The sequence below is a fragment of the Pteropus medius genome, unplaced genomic scaffold (assembly GCF_902729225.1).
Source record: "Pteropus medius unplaced genomic scaffold, Ma_sr-lr_union100, whole genome shotgun sequence".
Taxonomy (NCBI): Eukaryota; Metazoa; Chordata; class Mammalia; order Chiroptera; family Pteropodidae; genus Pteropus; species Pteropus medius.
In genome coordinates, this window is record NW_024352949.1 from 208,954 (window position 1) to 235,914 (window position 26,961).

A 26,961-nucleotide genomic window follows, 5' to 3' on the forward strand; every position below is an offset into this window, starting at 1 on the left:
GAAATACCTCTTTGGTCCAAGACAGAGGTTTGACCTCTGTTAGCTCCTCTAAGGGCATCATTCCTTGCAGAAGTTTCAGCAAGGTGATTTATCTTAGCTTCCAGAGTATCCAGTTTAGAATGCCCTTAATAATAACTAAAGCAGCAGGTGAAAGTGTACTATACAACAATTCTTGCCTGAACATACTGGCCATTTAAAATTTTATTTCTGCTTCAAGTTAAGGAATCCATATTGCTTCCACAACATTCCAAAATTATGAGCTACTCTGAAAGCACATCTATCAGTATAAAAATTGGCAGTTTTGCCCTTGGTCAGGGTGCTAGCTCATGTGAGCCTGTATTATTTGGTTTGCTAGGCTGTAGTAGCCAAAGGCAAAGGTGCCACTGTAGTTACATCTAGGGGTGTTAATATTGCATATCCAGCAGTATTTGCCATTGCCACCTTTTAAATAAGAACTATCAGTGAACCATGAGAAGTCAGTGTTACTCAAAAGAGTTTCTTGCAGATAATCAGGAGAGGTCAAGAGGTGATCTATCATTGTTAAGCAATCACGAGGTGCTTTTTCAGTAATGGAGGAGAGAAGAATAGCAAGATTAAGTTTATTACAATGTGAAAGGTTATGTGAGGAGCAGTTAAAAGGATTTCTTAGGAGGTTAGGTGGCTGACTGCAAAATGTTGAGTGTGATAATTCAGGAGCCCTTCTGAAAGGGGTACAGAGATGGTTAAAGGCTTCTTCGATTTCCTTAACCGAAAGGGCAGTGGCAGTACTGGCTCTAAGACAAGAAGGATATTTCTATGCCACAGGGATCAATTTCTGTATAATAGACCATGGGTTAATGATGGACCCATGTTTTGGGTGAGTATTCCAAGGGCATTTCCTTTTCATATACGAAAAAGGAGATTTGATCATTGGGATGCTCAAGGGCAGGTGAGTTCATTAAACTCTTCTTTAAAGCCTATGCTGTTCTGTTCTCCCCATAATGGGTTGGGGTTGTTGTTCTTCAGTAAAATGTGCAGAGGTTTGGCTATAAGGGAGAGATTTGGGATCCAATTTTGGCAGTAACCAACTAGCCTGAGAAAATCTTGCAATTGATGGTTAGTTGTGGGTTTTGAGAAACTTAGGATACCATCAAGCCTTTCTGAACCTAGGTACAGCCCTTGTTCTGATATCAGATGCCCTGAATATTGAGCAGTTTCTCCTTGGTGACCATATGTCCTTTAAGGGCTAAAAACTTTAGCAAGTGGGTGCTTCCTGTGAGGAGACTTGGGAGGAAGAGCAAAGAAGCAATTCTTTCACATATTGCAACAAAGTAGAACCCCTAGGAAACTTTATATCATCCAGATCGACCTTCAGGATTTGTGAGAAATAAGGGTTCTCAGTAAAACCCTAAGGTATTATTGTCTAGGTGAATAGTTTTCCTTCCCAAGTAAAGGCAAAAAACATATTGGCTAGCTCCTTCAACTGGAATGCTAAAGAATACACTGCATAAATCAGTTACAGTAAAGAATTTACTTTTAGTGGGGATGGATGTTAATAGCATATGAGAGTTAGGAACAACAGTGTTGAGAGATAACAGTGTTGTGTTTTGCTTGGAGATCCTAGACAAACTCACATCCTTGACATTGGGTTTTCTCACAGTAAAATAGAAGTATTACAGGGACTAGCACTAAGGATAATGGGGCCCTGAGCCTTGTAATCTTCTGTTAACCTTATACCTTAAAGGACTTCTTTACTAGCTTTATACCTTAAAGGACTTCTTTACTAGTGGGATATTGATTGCTTCTGGGAAGGGGTTTTGAGGAATCTATTCGAATCTTGATAGGAGGAATCTGTTTGAATCTTGATACTGTGGATTCTGTGAATATTGGTTGATGATTTTGCCCTTAAAAAGGATTGTAACTTATCTACTAAAGACAAATGATCACTGCTCCCAAATTCAGCTGTAGGGTTGTTAGAAATGGAGCAAATAAAAGATGTTAAAGGATGACTTAGTTCATCTGATTGGTTAGTTTGATGACTACTGTCAAATTCTAGAATTATTTCCCCCTTTTGGGAAAGGAGTTTAAGCATACTTTTCTAATACAAATAGGGGCAGAGGAATCTAGGAAAAAGTGCTGAATATCTTTCAAAAAGCCCAAACAAAAAGGGATAGGTACAGAGACAATAATCTGTTGAGGTTTATTAGCTATCACCACTATTTGAACTGTTTTAGTACTCCAAGGCAGGAATGTTTTATAACTGTGGGGTTGAGTTTCAAGATTGTGGCTCCAGTGTCAATAAGGACAGAGAGATTCGTTCCCAATCTGGAGAGTGGTGTCTCTGAGCCAGTTAAAAGGCAGGATTGGAAACAGCCCCTCTAGTTCCTTGGAGCCCTGTCTTTGGGAATTAGGAAGACATTGGAAAGCTGTTTAGAAGGCTGAAGATGCCTGAAATGGTTAAGTTTGTGATGATCTCTTTTCCAGTGTCCTGAATTTTTTTTTTACAATAAACTAGGAGGTTTTTAATTTCATATAGGGGCCTTCATTTTCCCAAACAAGAGCTTTCTTTTGCTGGAGTTGAAAATTAAGAAATTTAGTGATATTTCTTTCAGGTGGCTCATCGAGGGTGTAAGCAAGCTTATTTGTCAAATTGATCAAGTCTAGAGTGGATATGGTCTTCTATTCTATCCTGGTCCTTTTAACTGATAGAAAATGATCTTAGTTCATCCCCTTAATAAATAGAGTTCAAAGCTACGAGAGTAGACTAAACATATGAAGACCAGACTTTGAGAACAATATGAAGTTGAATTTAATAGTCATGAACAGGTTCATCAGACTTTTGTGAGCAAGCCTGAATTTTGTTCCAGTCAACAGGCTTCGGAATTACCAGATGCAGTATCTTAGCAATTGCCTGAGCCTGATCATATAAGCCGGTGGGTTGGTCTCCTGATTGTAATACTAGAGATCTTTTAGGATTTTCCTAGTCAGCAATTTTAATTCAGTGCTGATCTGGCCTTCACCAACAAGTGTATGAACTAGCTTATATAAGTTAGAGAAACCAGGTTGATAAGTTTGAATGACTATATTAAATTTCTCAGCAAATTTGCGGGGATCTTCAGTTGCTTTGGGAACATCTTTGACTATAGTTAACAGTTCAGCTTTAGTCCAGGGAATATAAGATCCTTGGGGTTTTGCCTTTCCATACTCAGAAGGCTTAATTTTAAAGGGACAGGTTCTGAGAGGTTAAGAGGAGGAGGAAGGTAGCACTGGTCAGGCAAATGAGCCAGAGGAGAGGGGCGTGATTATTTTGGAGGGCACAGCCTGAGACAAACAAGCTGGCCTCAGGAGCCATTTTGTCTTTCTTTAATTGTTTGTTTGCCTCAGTTAATTGTAATATTTTACTTTGTAAAGAGGCGATTTTAGACTCAGTAATGTTTGGAAGCCTCAAAATAACAATCAACACAGGTGTTCCATTCAGTTTTGGCAATTTCAAAGCTATAGTTGTCAATTTGGTTTTTAAAAAAGTAAGTTTGGGAAATTCAAAAGTTCCCCATAATGGCCATTAGTATTCTTGGTCAAGTTGGTCCATTTAGTTAGAAATGCATGAAGGGGGACCAGTTTCTAAACAGAAAAGTGGCCAGGGTCTCTGAACTGGGAGGTGCCTTCAAAATATTTAGATATCTAGGTTCCAACTTTTCAGAGTTTTTTTTTTTTTTTCTTTTGAGCAAAAGCCTGAACAGCCTGAGGGCCAAATACCAGCAAAGTTCCACTAGGAATAGTTTAATTTAAAGAAGTTGGACCAAAGGCTGAATGGTGCAGTTCCAGTGGAACAGCTAGTTCTAAAAGGAATCATATTGAAGACCAGCATATTTCCAGTGAAGCAGCCTGATTTCAAAAGAGTTAGGCTGAAGTGCCAACTAAGTACTGGTTGGACAAAACAAAGCCTTAACTAGAAAAGGATGAAGGCTTACATTAGATCATGAATAGACCCTGAAGAGCTTCAAAATGGAAAGAGAGTGGAAGCTTGGATCCAGGAGAAAGACACCCTCAAAATCCAGTGTCAGCTAGGAAGCAGTGAGCTCAGTGGGCTCTGTCTGTTTACTCACCAGCCTCAGAGCTGTGTGGGTCTACTTTGGAGCTCCATTGAGCCACCAAATAATGTTGATCTTAAAGAAATAGCCATGTATTTCTCTAGCAAAATGGGAACAACAAAGAATTGCAATTTGGGACACGTGGATCATTGACAAATCACTCACAAGTCCAGAGCAACAAAGTAGAGGATCACTCTTTTATGGACTTGAGGGAGGGCCTGTTGTAAACAAAGAGTCCATTGGAAGAAACTGAAAGTTTGAAGTCATGTGCAACTTAATGACAGGGATGCATTCTAAGAAATGGTCATTAAGCAATCTCATTTTTGTGCAACCATCAGAGAGTGCACTTACATAAACGAGAAGGTATAGCCAACCACACATAGGTGCAGCCTATTCTTAGGCTACAAACCTTACAGCATATTACTGTACTGAATACTATAGGCAATTGTAGTACAATGGTAAGTATACTACTTTTTTATGACTGGCAGTCCAGTTAGTTTGTTTACACCAGCATCAGTTATAGACACTTGAATAATGTGTTGCGCTACGATGTTCTGATAGCTACAATGTTACTAGGTGATAGGAATTTGTCTGAAAATGCTTTCTAATCCCTACTTTTCCTTGTCTTCGAGAATGCCCATTATTCTTATGTTTCCTCTCCTGATGATATCAGCTAGTTCTTGTATTTCTCTTTCTTTATTTTTCATTCTTCAGTTTCTCTCTTTTTCCTTCTGATATATTTCTAGATTTCTGTCTTTGATATCATTGATCCTTTTCTCCATTTGGTCAGCTCTATTTCCCAAGCTCATTATTTCATTTTTGAACTTTTGCAGTGTTTTTTTTTTTTAATCTCCAGAAGTTATATTTGGGTTTTTTTTAGTCTCCTTGCAAAAGAACTCATTCTGCTCATCTAGTTGTTTTTTTAAATTCCTGAAATTGTTGGTATAAATTCTTTTGGATCTCACTGAGTTTTTTCAGAAGTACCATCCTGATTTCTCTCATTTAAGTTGCATATTTCTATGTCTGTAAGCTTATTCTCTGGAGATTTTTCTCTTTCTTTCTGAGATGCCTCGTCTCCTTGGTTGTTCATGGTATTTAATGGGCTATTTCTCCGCCTGGGCATTAATGGAAGTATATTCTGCTTCCTTCCTGCCCCCCAGAAAGAAGATTAATTATCTAAAAGTCTCTTTTTAGCCTTTTGCAAAGAAAGCATTTTTCTTTTGGTTTCCAATAGGTGCGGTCTAAGTCTCTTGGATCCCTGCTTTATATTAAGCCTTAATAATGCCTTATTTTTTTTCTAATAGATATTTAATCATGCTCACTACCTTCAGTCTCAGTCCCTGTCAGTGTTAATGACAGTTTTGGTAGCATTTACTCAGATTTCCCTGGGGCTCTGTGGTGTTCGGTCTTGGATGATATAGGGGGAGTGCCCATCTGGGTTGGGGGATGGGGCCTGCAGCTCAGCCTCAGTTTTGCAACCACGGCTGGTAAAAATCAACTCTTGTTTCTCTGCCATCCTCGCTTATCTGCTTTCTGCCCTGATGCCTGGGCACTGCCGCCGGCCACACAGAGCTCACAGCTCTCCCAGGCAGAGTTGTTCAGGGACTCACCACACCTTCTCCCCTCCCCCTCTCCCTCTTCCTAAGGGAGCTCTGGTGGCTGTGAGAGGCAGCTTCTTTATTTCTCCCAGTCCACCACCTGACACTCAGGGTTCTGACCTGTGGTAGCACTTATGCACAGATCCCATACTCAGATGTTCTGGTGTGCAGTTTGGGTGTTTTTTGTTGAGTTTTAGATGTTCAGCATATTGTTGTTTCAAGGGGAGAGATCTGGGGATGTCTCTCACTCTGCCATGTTTCTCCAAACTGGAATAAAACATTTAGTTTATAGCATACTCAGTTTCAGACTAATGGTATTCTGATATGATATACTATGATAGCTAAATCATTGTGCTTCTTTTCATTGGAGCCAGTTATAATTCAGTAGTGTGTGATTATATAGTTATTTTTGAGGTAATGGTAATTAGGCAAAAGACTTGATTGAAAGACTGGCTTAATACTTTTTAAACTGATTGCTTTTAAATTAAAATCTGTTGTATTCAGACTTCCCTCTTCTGCAGGGTAGGGGGGTTAGTATTGAACTATTAGACTGAGATTCAGTTAGAGGACTTTGAGGGAATGAGGGACAAAGACTTGAATCTGTAGCCTTTGAAGGGATCTTGATGATATTCTCCTACCTTTCTATGAGACTATGTCTATCACAATTTGAGTTTATAGGTTGTTGCATCTCAACTTCTTAACAGTGGTGAAGCAGGAAAGGGAGAGAGCCTAAGTGAATTCATTGTTTGCTTTTGAGTAGGGAGTGATTGATCAAATAAAACATGGGTCCAGTTTTATTTTATTAATCATTCTCTACTCAAATATTAACAGTTGTTGTTATTTTTGCCTTTTAAATCCTTGGATTAAGAGCGATATCAAGTAAAGGTTGGGGAGAGTGGTTATAGCCAACCTGGAATGGGAAATTGATTTCTAGCACAGGAATTTTCCATTTTAGGAGGAAAAAAAAAAATTTCAGACTAATGGTATTCTGATCTGATATACAGGGCTAATGGAAAATAATTCTGCTTTTTTTTTTTTAATGTTGAAAACAAAATATATTTCCAACATTATTACATTAAGAAGAATGAAACAAGAAAGCCAATTGCCAGAAGTAGGATTCTAGCATCAAAGTCTTTTAGAATAGCTGTTGTAAATTAATTTGGATTGTTTTAACAGCTTAGGTGCTTGAAAATACGAAAACCATTATTTTATTGTAAGTTTAAGCATAATTGCATATTTTAGGCATTTACTACTTAGACCATAGTAACCTTCAATTTGAAAGTATATGATGATTATACAAAATATGGCAACCGATTGTTACCTTTTCTGATGACAGAAGTCAGTTTAAACTGCTGCATGATCAAGGCTTTTGACTGAACATTTAAAACATTGGAATAATTATAGGCTTTCTTGAAATTCTACCATGAATGGAAAAGATAACATGGACCTCCTTAAATGGAGCAAATGGTAGCCTCTAAACTTATTTAGCATACGTTGAAGTTATTTACTTAGCAGTTAATAGATAAACCAGCAAGATCTGGAAGCTTGTAGTTTTAGAACTTGTCACATGTAGAAAATAAGTTATAAATGAAGTCTTGGTTTTAGAGGGATAGAAGACATAAACACACAAATATATCATTCTGTATGGTAACAGTAGAAGTAACTTCGTAAGGTAGTTTGTGACTAATTTCCAAAAGAATGGTTCAGGGAGCATAACCGATGACTATTAATAGTACAGAAGGGTTCATGAAGAAGATAATCCTTGAACTGAATCCTGAGGGTTTCATTGGATCATATTGAAGAGAGTTAAAAGGCAGCCTGGCAGAAAATAAGATATGAGCAAAGTAGTCATGAACCTTACAGGCAGTTTTCAGAAATTTCATTATGCCATGTGAAAATTTAATTTATTTATATTCTTCCTTCTCAGATTTGTTCTAATACCCTTTATTTTTTATTTATTCACTCTACTATCCCCACATCAGAAGGGTGGGGCTTTCTTAATTGTCAATGGAGCCCTACAGTTGCCTGACTAGCCTCAGAGAAAGCTGAGAAGGCAAGTGGCATTAGTTACGAGGGGCTGCAGCTCATGGAATAGTGACTGACTCTGAAATAAACTCGCCTTTTCCACTTAGTTTTTCATTTAATTCCCTTCTGTTTCTTAAACTCTGAGAAGACAGAATTTTAATCAGTAAGCTTTTTCTTCTTTTCATATTTGAAATAATTAAAGTAGGTCATTAGATTAAAACAATATTTTTATGAATCACAGAATGTGAAAATGTAAATAAACATCTTTATAAAATATGTATAATTTTAAAGTACACTCCCATTTTAACTCTCTTGAATATTAATTAGTTCTTCTTTTACATCCAAAATTGTGGTCTATGGTATCATTGTTACATACTATTGTTATTAGCACCAATTTAATCTTGATGGTGGTCTTGAGGTAAGTATATTTATTACACACTTTCTTTCAGGTGAGTATATTTATTACCCATTTTATAGATGCAGAAACTGGATGTTGAGAAGGTGAATAACTTGGCCAGCTGTGCTTTGACCAGGTCAGCATGGTAACACAGCCCGAAGATGTGGTCTGAAAGGATTTTGTGCTGCTTTGTGAAATTTCCTGGATGTGTCCATGCTCTTGAAGGGTAATAAATCAGGATATCTGGAAGTAGGATTGTACTGAAAAATCCAAGATCTATGGTAGCCATTGCCAAAATATATTTCTCTTTTTGTACGGGTCAGAATCACCTTTCTCCAAGAAACATTCCCTCATTAATATTTATTTTTGAGCCCATTAGCCCAATCTTGGCTCACTTCTTTCTTTAATATGTATCTTTAGAATCTAAGATCACTGAAGATGGAAACTGTCTTTAGCTGTATACCTGTAGAATACTCAGTGAGTGAATCACTCATTTGGAACAGATATTTGCTGAGTGCTCTAGTTCAACTCTTTCAGTAGCTGATGATTGAAGCCTAACTTAAATTGGACAAATGCACAGTAGATTGACTGGTAGGCAAGCAGCTCATAGCAGCTGGGCACCAGGGCTGCTCAGAGTCCTGAGGTCACATCCTTGACCAAGTTGGAAAGAACAGAATCTTCTCTAGTAGCTCCAGTTACAAAACTCCTGGAGAGGGCCTATGACTGGCTCAGCTTGGGTCCTTTTGTCATCCTTGGACCAATCACTGTGGCCAGGCTGATGTCCTGTGATTGACCTTGGCCAGGTTGGGTGCGTAAAGCAGTGGTGGTGGTGGTGGGGAGGTGTTTTGTCTAGAAAAAGAAAGATAGAGAGGTGAGAGGACTGGATAGTCAGTGAAGCTTCATGTGTCCTTTAGACACGTTCTCATTATTCCTTAAGCACTCTCTTACTCTCTGGTTCAGGATATTTCAGTTTCATCTCCTGTGTCTCTACCCCATCTCTGGTATCACACATTTCTTTAAAGAGCTGACCTGGGCTGATTTAATGCATGACAGAGGTACTCTGGGGTTAAAAAAATATATATGCTTTAAATCAACCAAATTATGTTTTCCACTTTCTTTACTGATCTGTATAACTGAGTGAGCTTCTTCAGAGTTGTCAGGGGAAACTGCACAGTAAACAACCTCTTGAGGATAGATGCCTTACAGTTCTGCCCCTATCATAGGGATTTCTATGTAAGGGGGAACATGCATAGAGCTGTTACATGTTAAAATACCACCTAGGTTATGGATGAATTTGTTTATATGAATTTGTTCTTTTCTTAGTTAAGGAAGTTTTAATGGTATGTTTTAATTTGTCTTATTTTTTCTTAACTACAGTGGTATTGATGAGGGGTTTTATTTCTGATTTGGTGATCAACTCATAGTAGTTGACCTTAATTTGATTCCAAATGTAAATCTAAAATAGTCCTTAAAATGCAAATTTAAAAACTTGTTAAATGAATATATGTCTGTTGTGGACGGTTGTAAAAAAAACAAAACAACAAAGCTTGGAGAAAATAAGTCAGTGTTAATCACTTTTGCAGGATATAAACTCCTTGACTCACATTTTCTTCCTTTGAGTATATTAAACACATTATTCTATTTTCTTCGGACATACAGCATTGCTGTCAACATTTGATGATAATGTAATTTTTATTACTTGTCAGTCATTTGTATTTTTTTCTTCGAGGTTCAAAGAATATTTTTTAAAACTCTATTTACTAAGATATATCTTTTTTTAATTGCTTCTGGGTTGATATTCTCAGATATATGGTATACTCCAATATGTAGTTTCTTTCTCTCTCTCTCTGTCTTTTCTTTTTTTAATTTTAGGAAAGTCTTTAGAATTGTAGCTTTTAGTATGTGTTCTGTTCCATTGCTTTGGTTTTCTTCTTCAGGGATTCTTATTTGTATGTTGGATCCTTAGACTTGATGGCTCTACTTCTCTTGAATCCATTTACTTTATCTTCATGGGAGGATAGACTTTAAAATTTTTTCCTCATTACCTTATGTTTTTCTTAAAATATTATCTGTGATATCTACTTTTTCTTGGGTTCCTTCTTAGTTATTAGGAGTATTGAACAAGATAGTAGGGTTAAAATCTTGATCCAGCTCTACCACTAATTAGCAAGTAACATAAAGAAGCCTCAACAAGTTTCTAAATATCGAGGTATCTCAGCTTTCATTAATTTTTATTCTTTAGGATTGATTGCTTGAAGGGGTCCATAAAAGATTTTTATGCTTTAGGATTGCTTGAAGGGGTCCATAAAAAACATATCTTCTATCCAACATATATTCTATCCAAACATATATTCTATCCAAACACACGAAATCATTGTTAGCTAATTACAAATATTCAAAGATAAGCACTAAGCCAAAAAGCAAATTCAGTACACTCTAACATGCAAATTGCACTTAGTGTAATAGAAGTATGAGATGATTTTTTTTTATTCTACTTCTTAAGTTTTGTCATTTTGTTTCTGAGTTTTGGTAATCTGAATGCCTTGTCTTGTTTCAAAATACAGTAAGTCCTCTTTACATCATCAGTAGGTTCTTAAAAACTGCAACTTGAAGCAAATGATGTATAATGAAACCAGTTTTACCATAGGTTAACAAGAGTAATATATTTCTGGTTGCAAAAACATCACCAAACTTCTAAATAAAGATCCAAAACATCTCTAACATTGAAATAAATATGAGCTAAACATATATTTAAGAAAAATGAATAAAAACAAGCAAGGTGGTAATTTTCCAACTTGCTTATTCCAGTTCAGGGTCGTGTGTGGCCAGAATCTATCCTTGAAGCTCAGGGCACCAAGCACGAACCTACCTGGACAAGACACCCTTCCATTGCAGGATGAACTCACACATACTCATACTGACCCACACTGTGACAATTTAGACACGCCAGTCACCTCACATGCACATCTCTCGGATGCGTCAGCAAACTGGAATACCACAAGAAAACCCACGCAGACATGGGGAGAACATGCACTGGAGGTCATGGCAGAAATCAATTTTTATTTTCTCATCAACATTATGATGAAATGACATTGAACCAAATGACATTATTCTATAGACTATAGTAGGTTACAGTTTTTTTTTTCTATTTTATGGGCATGTCTTTGGTGTGCTTTCTTTGTGTGTTGGGATGTTATTCTGCTTTTTTTTCCCTAATAATAACTTTGTATAGAATTTGGCTTTGATCTCTTCTGTTGCTTATTTTTATGTTACAGTTGTTCTGAATTTTTAGGAGGCAGTGTTCAAGGTAGCTTTTATAATTTCTATTGTTTCCTTGTAGTTCGCAAAACTACGGCCACTTGTTTATTTGTTATTTAGATATTTCATGACTCTTTTCCCCTCCACCATTTCATTTGGACTTTTCTTTGTTTTGTCTCTTTCATCCCCTGGCACTGAGAAGATTCCACTCCCTGTATAGTCTCGCTTCAGTGTTAGGCCGTGTCTGGGAAGGTAGTTCTGGCTGACTGAGTTTTGAGTGTCCTAGACTGCCTTCACTTATTTTGATCTTGGGTGGAGCCCATACCGTCACCCTATTTTATTTTATTTTTTAGTTTTTTGTTTTTTAAAATTTTATTTTATTTATTTATTTAAACATTTATTTATTTATCTATTTATCATCTATCTATCTATCTATCTATCTATCTATCTATCTATCTATCTATCTATTTATTTTAACATTTTATTTATTTCTCCTCCTCCCCTCTGGTAACCACTAGTCCATTGCTATCACTCACTCCATTTTAGATAACCATTTTCAGATCATCTGCTTCACTTCCTAGTGAACACCAGATATCTATGTGCTCAGGTCCTCCTTTGCTTCTCTCAGTCTCTTGCTGTTGAGATATGATACCATGCATGAGTTTGTAGAGTTGATTGTTTATCCTCACTCATTTGTAAATTGGACTTCCTTGACTAGTTGTAAGTGTTGTCTATACACTTTTGGTTGGTTTTGCTGTCTCATTACTCTTCCTTTTTCTGGGGATTCAGAAATATTAAAAAACTATGCCTTCACTATTGCCATTCCTGGGTTTCTATATTGTTGTGAACTTAGTGCATATTTAATGAAGTTTATTTTGATTTATTTATTTTTTCCTTTGAAAATGATCTCTACAGAAAAAAAGAGATTGGGATACAGGATACCCATCCTTTCCAGGAGAGAATTCACTGCAGTTTAAAAGAGCACATCTCAGGACAGTGGGGACAGCTGCTTCCCTCTCTGAAGCATGGCTCAGGTGTGAAGAAGGATTTCAGGATACTTCAGGCACTCTGGTAAAGTAATTATAAAATTGTTTTCCTTGAATACCAAAGGATAAATCGTACGTTACTGGGTATTCAGACCACTGCCATTCTATTTCTTTGGAATGTCCTTCAGGACACAAAGAAAGTCGGTCCTTTTTTTTCTCATCTTTGAATTTCTTTAATAATTGTGGCAAGTTAGTATTCACCTCTTTATGCCATGCAGAACCTTTATACTTCTTTGTTTGTAAATGAAAGATATATACTGAGAATGTTCTCTGAAGAACAGTCTGAGAAGAATCATATTCTTTACAAGAAGTGTATTTATTGAAAGTTTATATATTCAGAATCTTTTGGCAGTGAGATATTCTGCTTAATTTTTATATATGTGGAAATTTTGAAATTCAATACAGAGAAATACTATTATAAACTAAATGTTAGACAGCTTTCTCTTTAGATTCAAGAACAATATAAAAATACATATATAAGTATATGAAGAGTATGTATTTGGGTGACTATAAATAAAGGAAAACAGGAATATGTTAAGGAAGTTGTAGTTTAAGGTTTTGAATATAAGATTGTTGATATCGAGTCCTTGTCACATAAATTACTACATAATTTTTTATTATCTGTCTACAGTCTTTAACAGCTGAAAAGAAGACTATTACAGAAAAGCACCTTGAATTAATCACTAGATCCAAGAAAGGTAATATTTTGTTGATTTCTTGACAGAAAAGGTATAAGGCAATATATCCTTCTTTGATTTATTTGCTTTTAAAAAAATTATTTGCATAGTTTGGATAGACTATATATTCATGATTAGAAACCATCAAAATAATGTAAAAAGGTATTTTTTTGAGAAATCTGTTACTCATCTTGGTCACCATCCACCCCATTTTTCCTTCCTCCTATAGGTAATTATTAGATTTTTGTGTGTGTCCTTCCTGGGTTCACTGTTATCAACAGAGCCCTTTAGGTTAGCTCAGGCTCATAGCTTGAGAGTTTTTAAAAAATCTGATTTGGAAAAAGTAACAGTTAGACTTCTTCATTCCAGTTTAGATGCCTTTTATTTCTTGCCTGATTGCTCTAGTTAGGACTTCCATGATTCTCTGTATAGGAAACCCTAAAGACTCGGCCAAAAAACTATTAGAAACAATAAATAAAAACAATAAAGTTGCAGGATACAAAATCAATGTACAAAAATCTATTGCATTCCTATATACTAACAATGAAATTTCAGAATTAGAAATGAAAAAAATAATTCCTTTTGCATTTGCAGCAAAAAGAATAAAGTACCTAGGAATAAACTTAACAAAGCATGTGAAGGACCTATACAGTGAAAACTATAGGACATTATTAAAAGAAATTGAAGAAGACATAAAGGAGTGGAAAGATATTCCATGTTCATGGATTGAAAGAATCAACATAGTTAAATGGCCATATTACCTAAAGCAATACACAGAGTTAGTGCAAACCCCATCAAAATCCCAATGAAATTTTTTAAAGAAATAGAACAAAAAATCATTAGATTTGTATGAAATCACTAAAGAGTCTGAATAGCCAAAGCAATCCTGAGAATAAAGAACAAAGCTGAAATATCACTTTGCCTGACTCCAAATTATACTACAAAGCTACAATAATTAAAACAGCATGGCATTGGCAGAAAAACAGACACGCAGACCAGTGGAACAGAATTGAGAGCCCAGAAATGAACCCACATATAAATGGGCAAGTAATTCTCAACAAAGGAGCCAAAAATATACAATGGCAAAAAGAAAGACTCTTCAATAAATAGTGTTGCGAAAATTGGAAAGCCACATGCAAAAGCATGAAACTAGACTGCTATGTGTCATCATACACCAGAATTAACTCAAAATGGATCAAAGACCTACATATAAGACCTGAAACAATAAATTGCATAAAAGGAAATATAGGCACTAAATTCATGGACCTTGGATTTAGAGAGGTTTTTATGAATTTGACCTCAAAGTCAAGGGAAATAAACCAAAAATAAATGAATGAGCCTATATCAAACTAAAAATCTGCACAGCAAAAGAAGCCATCAATAAAGCAAAAAGCAGCTAACTGAATGGGAGAAGATACTTGCAAACAATACCTTCAATAAGGGGCTAATATCCAAAGCATATAAAGAATTCATACAACTAAACAGCAAAAAACAATCCAGTTAAAAAGTGGGCAGTGGACTTGAACAGACATTTCTCTCAAGAAGACATACAAATAGCCAATAGGCGTATGAGAGATTTTCAACTTCACTAGCTATTAGGGAAATGGAAATCAAAACCACAGTGAGATACCACCTCACACCTGTTAGAATGGCTATCATCAACAGGACAAGTAATAACAAGTGTTAGAGAGGTTGTAGAGGACAAGGAATCCTCATACACTGCTGGTGGGAATGTAAATTGGTATAGCCACTATGGAAAACAGTATGGAGGTTCCTCAAAAAATTAAAAATAGATTCAGTGTATGACCCAGCAATCCTTCTTCTGGGTATTTACTCAAAAAACCCGAAAATATCCATAAAGATATATGCAGCCCCATGTTCATAGCAGCATTATTCATGGTGGCCAAGACACGAAAACAACTGAAGTGCCCTTAGATAGATGATTAGATAAAGATGTGGCATGTACAATTAATATACAATAGAATATTACTCAGTGACAAGAAAAGATGAAATACTGCCACTTGTAACAACATGGATGGAACTGGAGATTATCATGCTAAGCGAAGTAAGTCAGTCAGAAAAAGTTAAGAACCATACAATTTCATTTATATGTGGGATATAAAACTGAAAGCAATGAAAAATCAAGACAAACAAAAAGTCAGACACAGATAACAGTTTAGTGGTTACCAAAGGGAAGGCAGGGGAAGTATATAGGATAAAGGGGGTCAAATATATGGTGACGGAAGGAAATTTAACTTTGGGTGGTGAACACGCCAATATACATATGATGTATTATTGAATTGTACACTTGAAACCTATATAATTTCTGTAATCAATGTCACCTCTCAAATTTAATTTAAAAAAATCTAATCTGGGTAATAAAGTTATGACCTATGATATAAGGACTGTATTACTTCAGGAAATGAAATTCTTACTTGATGAATTAGTTAGAGAAGGCTTCAATTACAAATAGTATGAAACTATATTAGAGTGTTTGAAGAAAAGGGGTTGAATATATCTCCTGCAACAAGAAATCCATGGGGCCAGGCTTGTTCTGAGTTCTGCAGCTTTAGTGTGGGGTTTGTTCTTGTGATTCTGAAGTGGAAGCTGAATTTTCCAGTCCTGGTTCTTGGGAAGAATGTAGAGTGTGAAGATTTTCTCGAAGTGAACTTTTCCTTTGGGAGGAATTCCTTCTACAGGCCCTTTGTTTCTGGCCAGAACCTGTTACATAGCATCACCTCCACTAAAGAGACTTCAGTGAAATTAAGGATTTTTAAAAGATAAGATATATGTTGCCGCTCAGATAAAATAGGGGGTTTGTTAGTAAGTAAGAAGAGGGGTTGGGTAGGCATTGACTCTGCTGCCACACTCAGTTATCCTGAGGGTAGGTAGGAAGGGTGGAGACTCGAGACTTTAGGGATCTTATTTTTCCAATGGTGTCTTGACTGTATCCTAACTGTGTGATCTTGGAAAAGCAAGCTAAATATGCCGAGCCTCAGTTTTGCATCTGGAAAATGGGCATAAGAATGTGTGCCCATTGAATTATTGTGAGCTAAAAAAAGTAATGAAAATGCCTAGTTCAAAGGCTTTTACACTAAATTGATAGCAGCAATTGCTATTATGTCTGATGGCAAAAAGAACTATGTGAAAACCTGGTCAAAGTTCTGCAGAGTGAGAAAACTTTCTGTGAATAAGAGATTAAACACTTTAAGTTATATTATTATTTCACTAACATTTTTATGTAAATGAAAATAAAATTTCCCAGATTTTAAAATATTCATAAAACACTATATTGTAGAATAATCTGGCACACATCTTTTTGTAATGCCATAATCTAACGAAGCCGCAGAATTTAACTTTTCTCGTTAATAATACCAAATGGTGTCATTTTCAAAGATTAACTTAATTCTGACTTCTAAACTATCATGATGTATTATAAGGAGGAAAGTTTTTTTGCGTTTATTTGTTTTTTATAGATATGGCTTCTATCTTTCTCTGGATGTTTTAAGTATAGTGAAATTCAATACTAAATAAGCTACTACCTTTTATTTAATGACAAAAGGATATTTTTAATGATTTCTCCATGCCAATATGTATTTTACCTATTTTGCGGTACTTTCTGTTCTGTAGAATGATCAATACATTCTGAAATGATGAAAGAGATTATATCAGTGAATAATTATTTACAACATAAGCTGCTTGTTAAGACAAGAAGATATTGTTAATTAACAAAAGTTTACAAATAGAAATTGTAGAGAAAGAAATTCAAGGCATTTCTTAGAGCTGGTTCATTTTAAAGTAGTAGCTTCTAAAGAATTAAAGACAGGCTGTTAACAGAAATTTTAGGGTGTGGAAGTAATATTTTTCTCGGAGCTGGTAAGCAGAAGTGAGGGAACATACTTTTACAAAGTGTGCAAAAAAGATGGAGACATGTCTCCATGTCTTGATTTCCTCATTTTTAAGGCACTGAGAACTAGAGAAGATTGAAAAGGGAAAGAAATAGAAATGCGAAGAGGTTGAGAGAAGAGAGCGTATGAATGTAAGCAAAGGGTCTTGCCAGAAGAAGGTTCAAGGGAGATGGAAGAAGATAAAAACTTTAAATTAAAAGGAGCTGCAACCTTTGTAGATAGTGATTTTCTTTAAAAGACAGAACTTTTTAAAAGGAAAATGTGTTTATTTCTTTTCCTGAAATACCCTGCAATATTTTTTTCTTTCAAAATCTGTTTTGTTTTTGAGGTCAGAAATCTCCTGCTCCTTAAGAGGCATTACTAAATTTTAAAAATTATATATTGAACTGATATTCTTCCTGTTGGACCATGGGTATCTAAAGGGCAGAATCTCCTCTATTGCTCATCTTTATATCCTAGGTGTATTAGTTTGCTAGAGCTGCCATAATAATGTACCACAAAATGGGTGGTTTGAACAATAATCTCACAATTCTGGAGGCTAGAAGTACAAAATGAAGGTTTTGGCAGAGTTGGTTACTTTTAGGATCTGCTCCAGGCTTCTTTCTTTGGCTTGTAGATGGCTGTCTTATCCATGTGTCTCTTCATGTCTTCATCCCTCTCTGAATGTCTGTTTCTGTGTTCAAATTTCTCCATTTTGTAAGGATACCTGTCATATCTAATTAGGGCCCACCATAAAGACTTCACTTTAACTTGATTAACTCTGTAAAGACTCTCCAAATAAGGTCACATTCTAAGATATTGAAGGTTAGAACTTTAACATATGAATGAATTTTGAGGAAACATCGTGCAACCCATGACACCAGGTACTAAAACAATGTTTGGCACGCAGTGGGTACCCAGATATGTTTACAATGCCTGGTAACTATTCTTATAGTCTGGCTGATATCCTTCCTATACTTTTACTGGAATGGGACTTGATTTCAGGGACATCCCTTTTCAGCAAATAAAATGATTTACTGACTAATAAATACTTGGTTGTGGTTTTACCTATATAAATTATATAGTTAAGTGCCTACAATTTATAGGCTTATGAATTTCATGAATTTATTATATAATCATGAGAATAATGGTAACTTTACTTCCTGTCTTAGTCTATTCAGGGCTGCTAACAAAAACATAGACTGAGTGGTTTATAACAGCAGAAATTAATTTCTCATAGTTTTAGAATCTAGAAGTCCGGTACATTTGGTGTCTGGCAAGGACTTTCTTCCTGGTTCATATACAGCGTCTTCTTACATGACAGAAAGGGCCAGGTATCTTGCTGGGGTTTCTTTTATAGGGCAGTAATCCCATTCATGAAAATGGAACCCCTGAAGGTCTCACTTCTTAAAACCATTACACTGGGGGATTAGGTTTCAACATGTGAATTTTTGGGAACACAGTCTGTAGCATTCTACCTCTTTTTAAATTTACTTTTCCAGATGCATATAATGAAAAAGATTGATAATGTCTTTTGCAAGTAAGTACCAGCTTAGTTTTATTAGCCATTTAAATCATATGGATTCTTAAGTTATTCTGAATAGTTTACTTTTAATTTTATACTTTGAAGGTTAGACGGTTTTAGTAATTCTAGATGTTCATGGCTCAAAGTAAGTGCTTAGTAAATGTTTATTATTATTTCATGTTGTTGTGCCTTTGTAAGTGCTTTTTTTCAGATATCATTTTGTCAGTGAGTCCTTTCTGGATCAACATAACGTGGAACATTCACTTTTTTTGTTACCATTATATCACGACATACCTTTAATATAATATTTAATTTTTTCTTTTCATGATTAATGTTGCCTTTCAGACCATGTATTCTTTGAGGACAGGAGTTTTCTTTGTTTCCTTAAGGTTTACTATAACAGAAGTGTTTTATAAATATGAATTGAATGAAGCTGTTTAACTTCTGAGCCTGTTTCTTCTGTAAAACTTGAATTATAATATCTAATCTCTTAACCTTGTAATATATATTGAAATATGGCTAAGAGGCTTTACAGTTTTTAGCATTATAACTCAATTATGAATATGATCAGAAAAATAGATTTTTATTAGGTTTGTATTTTCTGATCAATATCAGTAAAGTTTCCTCTTGACCACCGTTTCACTAAGGTGGAGTAGTAGCCCCATTCCTTCTAGGTTTCCTGCTTATCAGAATGACTAAATTAAAAAGTAGTGGCAGTACCAATTGCTGTCGATGATATGGAGAAACTGGACCACTTAGACATTGCTCATGGATCTGTTAAATGGTACAGTGCTCTGGAAAACAGTTTGGCAGTTTCTCATAAGACTAAATATGCAATTATCATAAAGCCAACAATTGCAACCTTAGACATTTATCCCAGAGATTAAAAACTGCATCTACATAAAATCCTGTGTACAATGTTCATAGCAGCTTTATTATAATAACCCCAAACTGGAAATAACACAGATGTCCTTTAGTGGGTGAATGATTTAACAAACTGTGCTACATCCATAATGTGGAATAACAGTAATAAAAAAATAACTGTTGACATGCACAATATATACACACAAGAACTTGTATGAATGTCTAGGAAATTATGCTGAGTGAAAAAAGCCAGTCTTAAAAGGTTATATAGTATGATATATATTTGTATATCATTCTCGAAATGACAAAAGTATAGGTGCAGAACTGATTAGTGGTTGCCAGGGGTTAGGAATTGGGGTGGGGAGGGATGTTTGATGTGGCTTTAGAAAGGTAGTACAAGATATCCTCTTGGTGATGGAATTAATATCAACATTCTGGTTGTGATGTTGTACTATAGTTCTGTAAAATGTTACCAATGGAGAAACTGGGTGAAACATACCAGGGATCTCTATTATTTCTTATAACTGCATGGGGATCTAATATTATCTCAGACTAACAAGGTTAAATAAGTAACTTCACTGTTTTAAGCACACTGCTGCTACCAGGGCTCTTAATATGGCAAAGGAGGTACCTGGGAGCATTCCTATTATATATAAATTTTGGTTTTGTTGTTTGTTTTGTGTTTTGTTTTGTTTTTTTTCTTTTGGTTTCATCAAATATTCTAGGAAGTTTTATAGTTCTATAATTATTTCAAGGTAATTTTTTTGAGTTTTTATTTGTGCTCCAGTCATTTTCATTGTCTTTATAACTTATTTCAATCAGTTCTATTCCTTTTTCTTCTTGTAATTTGGCTTTACTTTACAGAATCTTAGCCAAGTGGCACATAGAATTTTAGGAAGGAAGATTTGACATAAGACATTACCTCTACTATCATCAGAATTTTGTGTGTTTGTGACTATAGCAAAGTAACATGCGTAAAATCTCCTTCTAATAACCACATCAGTTGATCATTTTTTATATATTTTCTATTTCTTTAACAGAAACCACCACATCTAAGAGTACCACTGGGCTTATGGATATAACATGGAGTTCCAGTGGAAGTGATCAATCAGATGAAGGTAAAACACTTTTTGAATCACAGAGAATATCTTGTTTTATAACAGGAATATTTTATATCCAGAAGTTGGGGCCAGTGAAGTGACTGTTAATTTTGTAAGAAATCCAGTTTCTATTATATATTGGATTCAATATCGGAAAAAAAAGTTTTCTAATACTTAGCATTAATTATGATCTTACCTGAGTCCAGCCTCTAGGTGAAGCCCTTTAGAAACATTTTCTTATTTAATATTTCTCACAACAGCCCTAAGAAATAGGCATTACCAGTAGTATTTTTACAGTTAACAGCGTAAGCTAGAACATGTTAGAATTGGTTGGGATTTCACATTGGATTTCTTTGATGAAAACGCAACTTCTCTCAACTACCTGCTTAATGCTACGCCCACATTGCCTCCTTGCTAACCCCTTTTGGATAAATACTATGACAACCAATGTGTGGTAGAAATATAACTTACTAACAAGTTTCTGTTCTGATGGCATTTTATATTGTATTGTGTTTTTGATAGTTGAAAACAGGGTTTCTCAGCCTTGGAACTGTTGAGATTTGGAGCCAGATCATTTTCTGTTGAGGGGAGGGTTGCTTTCCTATACATCATTGGGTATTTAGCAGCATCTCTAGTCTCTATCCACTGGTGACAATAGCATTCCCAGCCCTAGTTGTGACAACCAAAAATGCCTCCAGATGTTGTCAGATCTCCCCTATAGGACAGAATCACCCCAAGCTGAGAACCACAGACTTAGAATTATGGAAATTATGTTCTTTTAAAAATTACAAAATATATAGCTCATCTAAGAGTATATAAAAGCGCTAATGCTTTCAGAATAAGCCTTGACTTTTAAATCTTACTTTGACAGTTCATGTTAAGTTAATAAGTCAAGGCTAAGTTTGTACAAATAGCCCTTGTAAAAGGTTACATTCTTTTGGCCACTTGGTATGCCATCTTGGTAACTTCCAACTGACATTTTAGTAATAGATAAAGTGGTATTTTAAAGTTATATGTAAACTCATAGGGCTTATTTATTATTTCAACAATATTAAATGAATTTCACTGTTATGCAGCTCTTGATTTGTTTACACATATCTGAACATAATTTCATTATTAAAAACTATATGCTTTTTATAGGTGAATAGTGTAGTATATGAATGACATTTCAATAAAGCTGGTATAAAAAAACCGTATATGTCTTCTTGTATTAAAAGTAGTTTTCAGAACTATTTAAGAATGGAAAGATGCTTTGAGCTAATTAGTTTAAAATGAGTTAGCAAATTTTTAACTTCCCTTAAATAAGTTGACCATTAGGTACAAGTAAATGAAGTGTACTGGTTTATCTTTATCTTCTCCCCTCCTCTCCCTTCCCGTTCTCCCTCTCTCCTTTTTATCTTTAATTACTACTTATCAAGTTCTTGTTTTACCCCAGACACTTGGCTGGATATTATGTATGTTATTTCCTTTGATATCTACTAGATCCTGTGAGCTAAGTACCTTCATTTTACAGAAGAAAATTCTTACTTAGAGAATTCAAGTCACTTGCCTAGATTCACATAGTTAATAAATGTGCCAATTGATATTCAGAGCCAGGGATGTCTAACTTCAGTGCTGTGTTTTCCAGCACTGTTCTGGTGGTTACTAGACCTAGCTTCTTAACAGAATTAATAGGTGAGCTTTTAAAAAAATATTCCCACACCTTCTTCCAGCTGTATTGGATTAGAGTCTTTGGGCTTTCAGGCTCAGAATTGAGATTGAGAAGGAAAAGCCCTGAGTTAAAATTGTCCAAATATTTTTCTCTTAAAAATTTTTCCTTTCAATTTGTTCTTTATATATCTTTGGGAAAATTTCTTAACTTTTTGGAGACTCAATTTCCTTACCTATAAATGCAAAGTTTAGTCTAACAGTAATTGTCTTGCCTGCTTCATAAAATTATTGTGACTAAATGAAAGGTCTAGTCTTGGTTGTGATATACCATTTTATATTACTTATCACATTGCCTAACTTCCATGAGTAAATGTCATTTTAGACATGGGAAATAATTGCCATCATGCATCTGCTTCTCTCAGACTGGTCTGATTTTCAGTCTTTTATAATTATTATAGTGGACTTTATCTCATCTTTTGTAAACAATAATGTCAGATTAAAGAGGATTTATTTATATTTTTACTTTATTTCATATTTTTAACTTTAGCTTAATTTTTGTTTTTAATTTTGATGATCCCTCAGGTATTAAAGCCAGTAAGTTACTTATTTTTAATATTCTATTTGGAAGTGAGATTGTTGCTATCAGATCTCTGAAATAGGGCCAAGATATCTTACTAGCCCTCTAAGTTGCTTAAGTAGCTGTGAGGGAGTACTTGTGTTTTGTATTGTAGGAAAGGTATATATTGTATGCTGTACCTCACAAATTAATTTATCCTTAATAACTACTTTTATCTCTTTAAGCATAGTAGATTAGAGTCAGTTTGTTTGTTTTTTTAATATATGAAAATGATTTAACTTTCAAATTAAAATTTTGCAAAAGTAGCATCAAGATAATAATGCTTTGAAGTAAACTAAACACTAAATTACCTTTACTTGTTTTCTTACCGATGAGAAAAATTTATAAAAAACGTTTTGGGTGAATATCTTTGACAAAGTCTTTACTAATACAAAACTGATTAAATAAATTATGGGTCAGCTATGTAATGGAATATTATATTGTGGAAAAGAATGAGCATGCTCCATGTTTACTGATGTGTAAAAACCTCTCAATTAAGTTGAAATAAAAAAAACCAAAGTATCAGAAAGGAAGAATTAAGAGCATATTTTATTTGCTTTACCATGCTGGAGAAACTCTAGAGGAATACAAAAAAACCCAAAATTGGGGTGGGGGTATTACTTAGAAACAGAATGGCTAGAGAGAAGAGTAGGGATATACTTTTTACTGTCTTAAGATATTTTTTAAAAAATATTGAGCAACAGGGATCTTTTTTAACTACTGAGAATAGAAAAAATATTTTAAAAATAAAGTTTAAAATTATATTTTCTAGATAAACTACAGTTCGTTGACTGGGAGAGTGACAGTGAATATAATGAATTTGAAGATGGTGAGAGTGCTGTGGAAATATCAGACTGTGCTTCATGTGCAAGCAGTCATTCTTCGACAAGTGAAGAGAGGGTGTCTGAGCTTCCTAAGGTAAGAATGAATTGTTTCAAATTTTTAAATTTTGTTTATGGCATTTGTTAATTATATCTTTTTGGGTTTTTTTTGTTTTTTTTTTTTTTTTTTTTTTTTTTTTAAATTCCTTCCTCAAGGATAACCACTTTTGACTTAGTGGATTCTTTTGTTCTTTATCTCATTATCTCTAAATGACATGTTTGTGATATACTTCTAAACATGGATAAATAATGAGTTCTCTTCTCACCCATTCCTCACTCCCTGCTACACACTGAACTTCCCTCCATTCTCCCAGGACATATGTATCGTGGTTTGGTTAGATTAGTATTCATCATTGCTTAATTGTGAATAAATAATATTCATATCCAAGGCAAATATTAATTATGATTACTTTTCCATCACAACTTCATTTTCCTTGGATTTAATTTCTGCAATTAGTTTTTTACTTATCTTAATAAAACTTTTTTTTTTCAACATTCTTTAGCTCTCCTGTTAAGATTTTGAACTCAGCATCCTCTCTGCTCTGTGGACATTACCATCCTTACATGTCTCCCTTCACTTTCTTTCTGGATATTTCTTTTACCTCTCCCCTATGTGGAACAACTTTATCCTGGATGCCATGTCTTTCTCTTTATTGATTTTCTCTCTCATTTTGATTGAGCACATCTTCTAGGAGCTTCCAAGAAAGAATTTGTGAAATATAATTTTTTTGAGACTTGGCATGTTAGAAGATGCAGTTATCACATTTGATATGTGATTGAAAATTTGTATTGAATTTTTAAGTCGGAAATATTTTTCTTCTGAATTTTGAAGTCTTCATTGTTTTCTGGTTCTAGAGTTGCTGTCAAGAGAGCTGAAGATACTCTCCCACCTAATCGTTTAAGATTTTATCTTTATTGTTTGTTTTAAGCAGTTTGATTGTGGTATGCCTAAGTGTGGTTTTCTGCTTGGAGATTGTCAAGCTTCTTGGATCTGTATTATGTCAGGGAGTCCAAGCCCACCCCTAGGTTCAACAATTCTCTAGGAAGATGCTCAGAACTTAGCATACAGTCATATTTGTGGCTATGATTTATTACAGTGAAAAGCTACAAAGGAAAATGAGCAATCTTCCAAGAGTTCTTTTCTAGTGAAGTCACACATGATATACTTTGTTGCTCCAGCAATGAGTTTTGACAACAGGTATAAAGTGTTGTCTGCCAGGAGAGCTTATTAGTGACTTAGTGTCCAGGGTTTTTATTGGGGGCTGGTAATATAAGTACTCTCTGCCTAGCATGTACCAACACTTCACATTTCAAGAAGGAAAACAGGTATTTAGAATAAGCCATATTGTTTGCACAGTTTTGGCACAGCAAGCCACTCATCATTTAGGGAATGGTGGTAACCTTTCTGAAATCTAGGTTCCCAGAGGTAGGCAGGTACCAACATTGCAAGTAGGGCTTTCTAAGGATACCTGTCTCAGGTCTGCTATGTTAACTCTGTTCTTCACATATAGGTTTAAAGTTCTCATCACATTGGGAAAGTTTTTTTGCCTTTAGTCAACACTTTATTTTTTTCCTGACTCCCCTTTTCTTTTCTTTTGGGGACTTCAGTAATATGTATGTTAATTAGGCTGCTTGGTGTTATGTTATGGATCATTTGAATGACTTCTGTTGCTGTATCTTCAAGTTCAATAATCTTTTTTTCCTGTAGTACCTAATCTGCTAGTAATACTATGCAATATATTTGTTATCTCTAAAAGTTTGATAGGAAATTTTTTATATCATCTATGTCTCTTCTTAACACAATCATACTTTCTTTTATGTTTTGAACGTATAGAGTCTATAATAGTTGTTTTAATGGCTTTTTCTGTAAACCTATCATGTGTGTCATTTCTGTGCGTATTACTATTAATCAGTATTTCTCTTCATTATAGGTTGTGTTTTTCTGCTTATTTGCATCTTGGAAATTTTTGAGTGGATACAGACATTGTGAATTTCATGTTGTTGGGTCCTGGATTAAAAAAAATCCTTTAACTATTCTGAGGCTTTGTTTTGAGGTGGAGTTACTTGGAAACAGCTCTATCCTTCTGGATATTGCTTTATGCTTTATTAGGTGGGCCTAGGAAAGTGCTCACAGCTACTGTTTCCTGACCCTGTCTGAATGCTTCCAGATGATTACCTAGTATAAGATAGTTTTTTTATATGTACCTGCTGATCAATACTCTGTTGAATACTTGTGGGGAATTGCTGCTTTTCCCTGTGCAGCTCTGGCCTTTCTGGTACTCGGTCCTGTGAACTCTAGCAGCTTTGGTCTCCCTGGACTCTCAGCTGTGTCTCTTCAACTCAGGGAGTCTACTGGACTTCACCTTGGTTCTCCTTGTCTACCACGTGGTATGGAAATTCTGTCAAGAAAATAAGCTAGGGCAGTTATAGGGCTCAATTCTTTGTTTCCTGACTTTCAGGGATTAGTGTTCTTCTTGCCTGATATCCAGTATCTTGAAAATCATTGTTTCATGTATTTCATCTGTTTTTTTTTTTTTCTTCTTTTCTCTTTTCTGTTCTGTTCTTTCTTTTCTTCTTTTTGGTTGTTTCAGACAGGAGTATAAATCCACTCTGTATCATTCCATCTTGGCCACCTTCCTGACCTTTTCATACAATCTAGCACATGAAAAGATGCTCGTCATCATTAGTCATTAGGGAAATACATATCAAAGCAATAATGAGAGAGCAGGGGAGAGGGGAGGTAGATGGGGTAAAGGGAAGTCAAATATGTGGTGACAGAAAGAAATCTAACATGGGAGATGAACACACAGCGTAAATATATATATGCCTTACTGTTAAAGTGTACAGCTGAAACTTATTGGATTTTGTTAACCAATGTCACCATAAAAAAAGTAAATAAATTAAAATACATTAAAAAAAAAAACCATAATGAAATACTGCCTGATACCCATTAGGATGGCTGTGATAAATAAATGGATAAAAAAATTTTTGAGAATGTGGGGAAATTGGCACCCTTTTACATTGCTGGTGGGAATGTAAAATGGTACAGCCACCATGGAAAACAGTTTGGCAGTTTTTCAAAAAACTAAGCATAGAATTACCATATAAATCAGCAATTGATATACTCAAAAGAATTGAAAGCAGGGACTCAAGCAGATACTTGTTTATTGATGTTCATAGTGGCATTATTCACAATGGCCAGATGGTGGAAGCAACCCAGATGTCCATCAGCAGATGGATGGATAAACAGAATGTTGTGTATGAGCGTTTGTATACACACACGTGTGTATTATATATATGTATATGTATACACAGTGGATAATTACTCAGCCTTAAAAAGGAATGAAAATTCTGATACATGGTACAA

General features: G+C 35.0%; 1 protein-coding gene across 13 annotated transcripts in view; it reads left to right on the plus strand.

Annotated features, from left to right (window-relative positions):
- Window positions 1-26,961, plus strand: part of LOC120592711 (DNA repair-scaffolding protein-like) — a 318,688-nt gene that overhangs the window by 35,784 nt on the left and 255,943 nt on the right. For all 13 annotated transcript variants that reach the window (XR_005650192.1, XR_005650193.1, XM_039850432.1 and 10 more), the window contains 4 exons: window positions 12,264-12,419; window positions 13,026-13,092; window positions 20,388-20,465; window positions 23,486-23,631. Coding sequence is in view for 11 of the 13 variants with exons in the window: in XM_039850432.1 (XP_039706366.1) it covers window positions 12,264-12,419; window positions 13,026-13,092; window positions 20,388-20,465; window positions 23,486-23,631 (447 nt within the window). In the remaining 2 variants the exon portion in view is untranslated. The remainder of the gene's footprint in view (window positions 1-12,263; window positions 12,420-13,025; window positions 13,093-20,387; window positions 20,466-23,485; window positions 23,632-26,961) is intronic.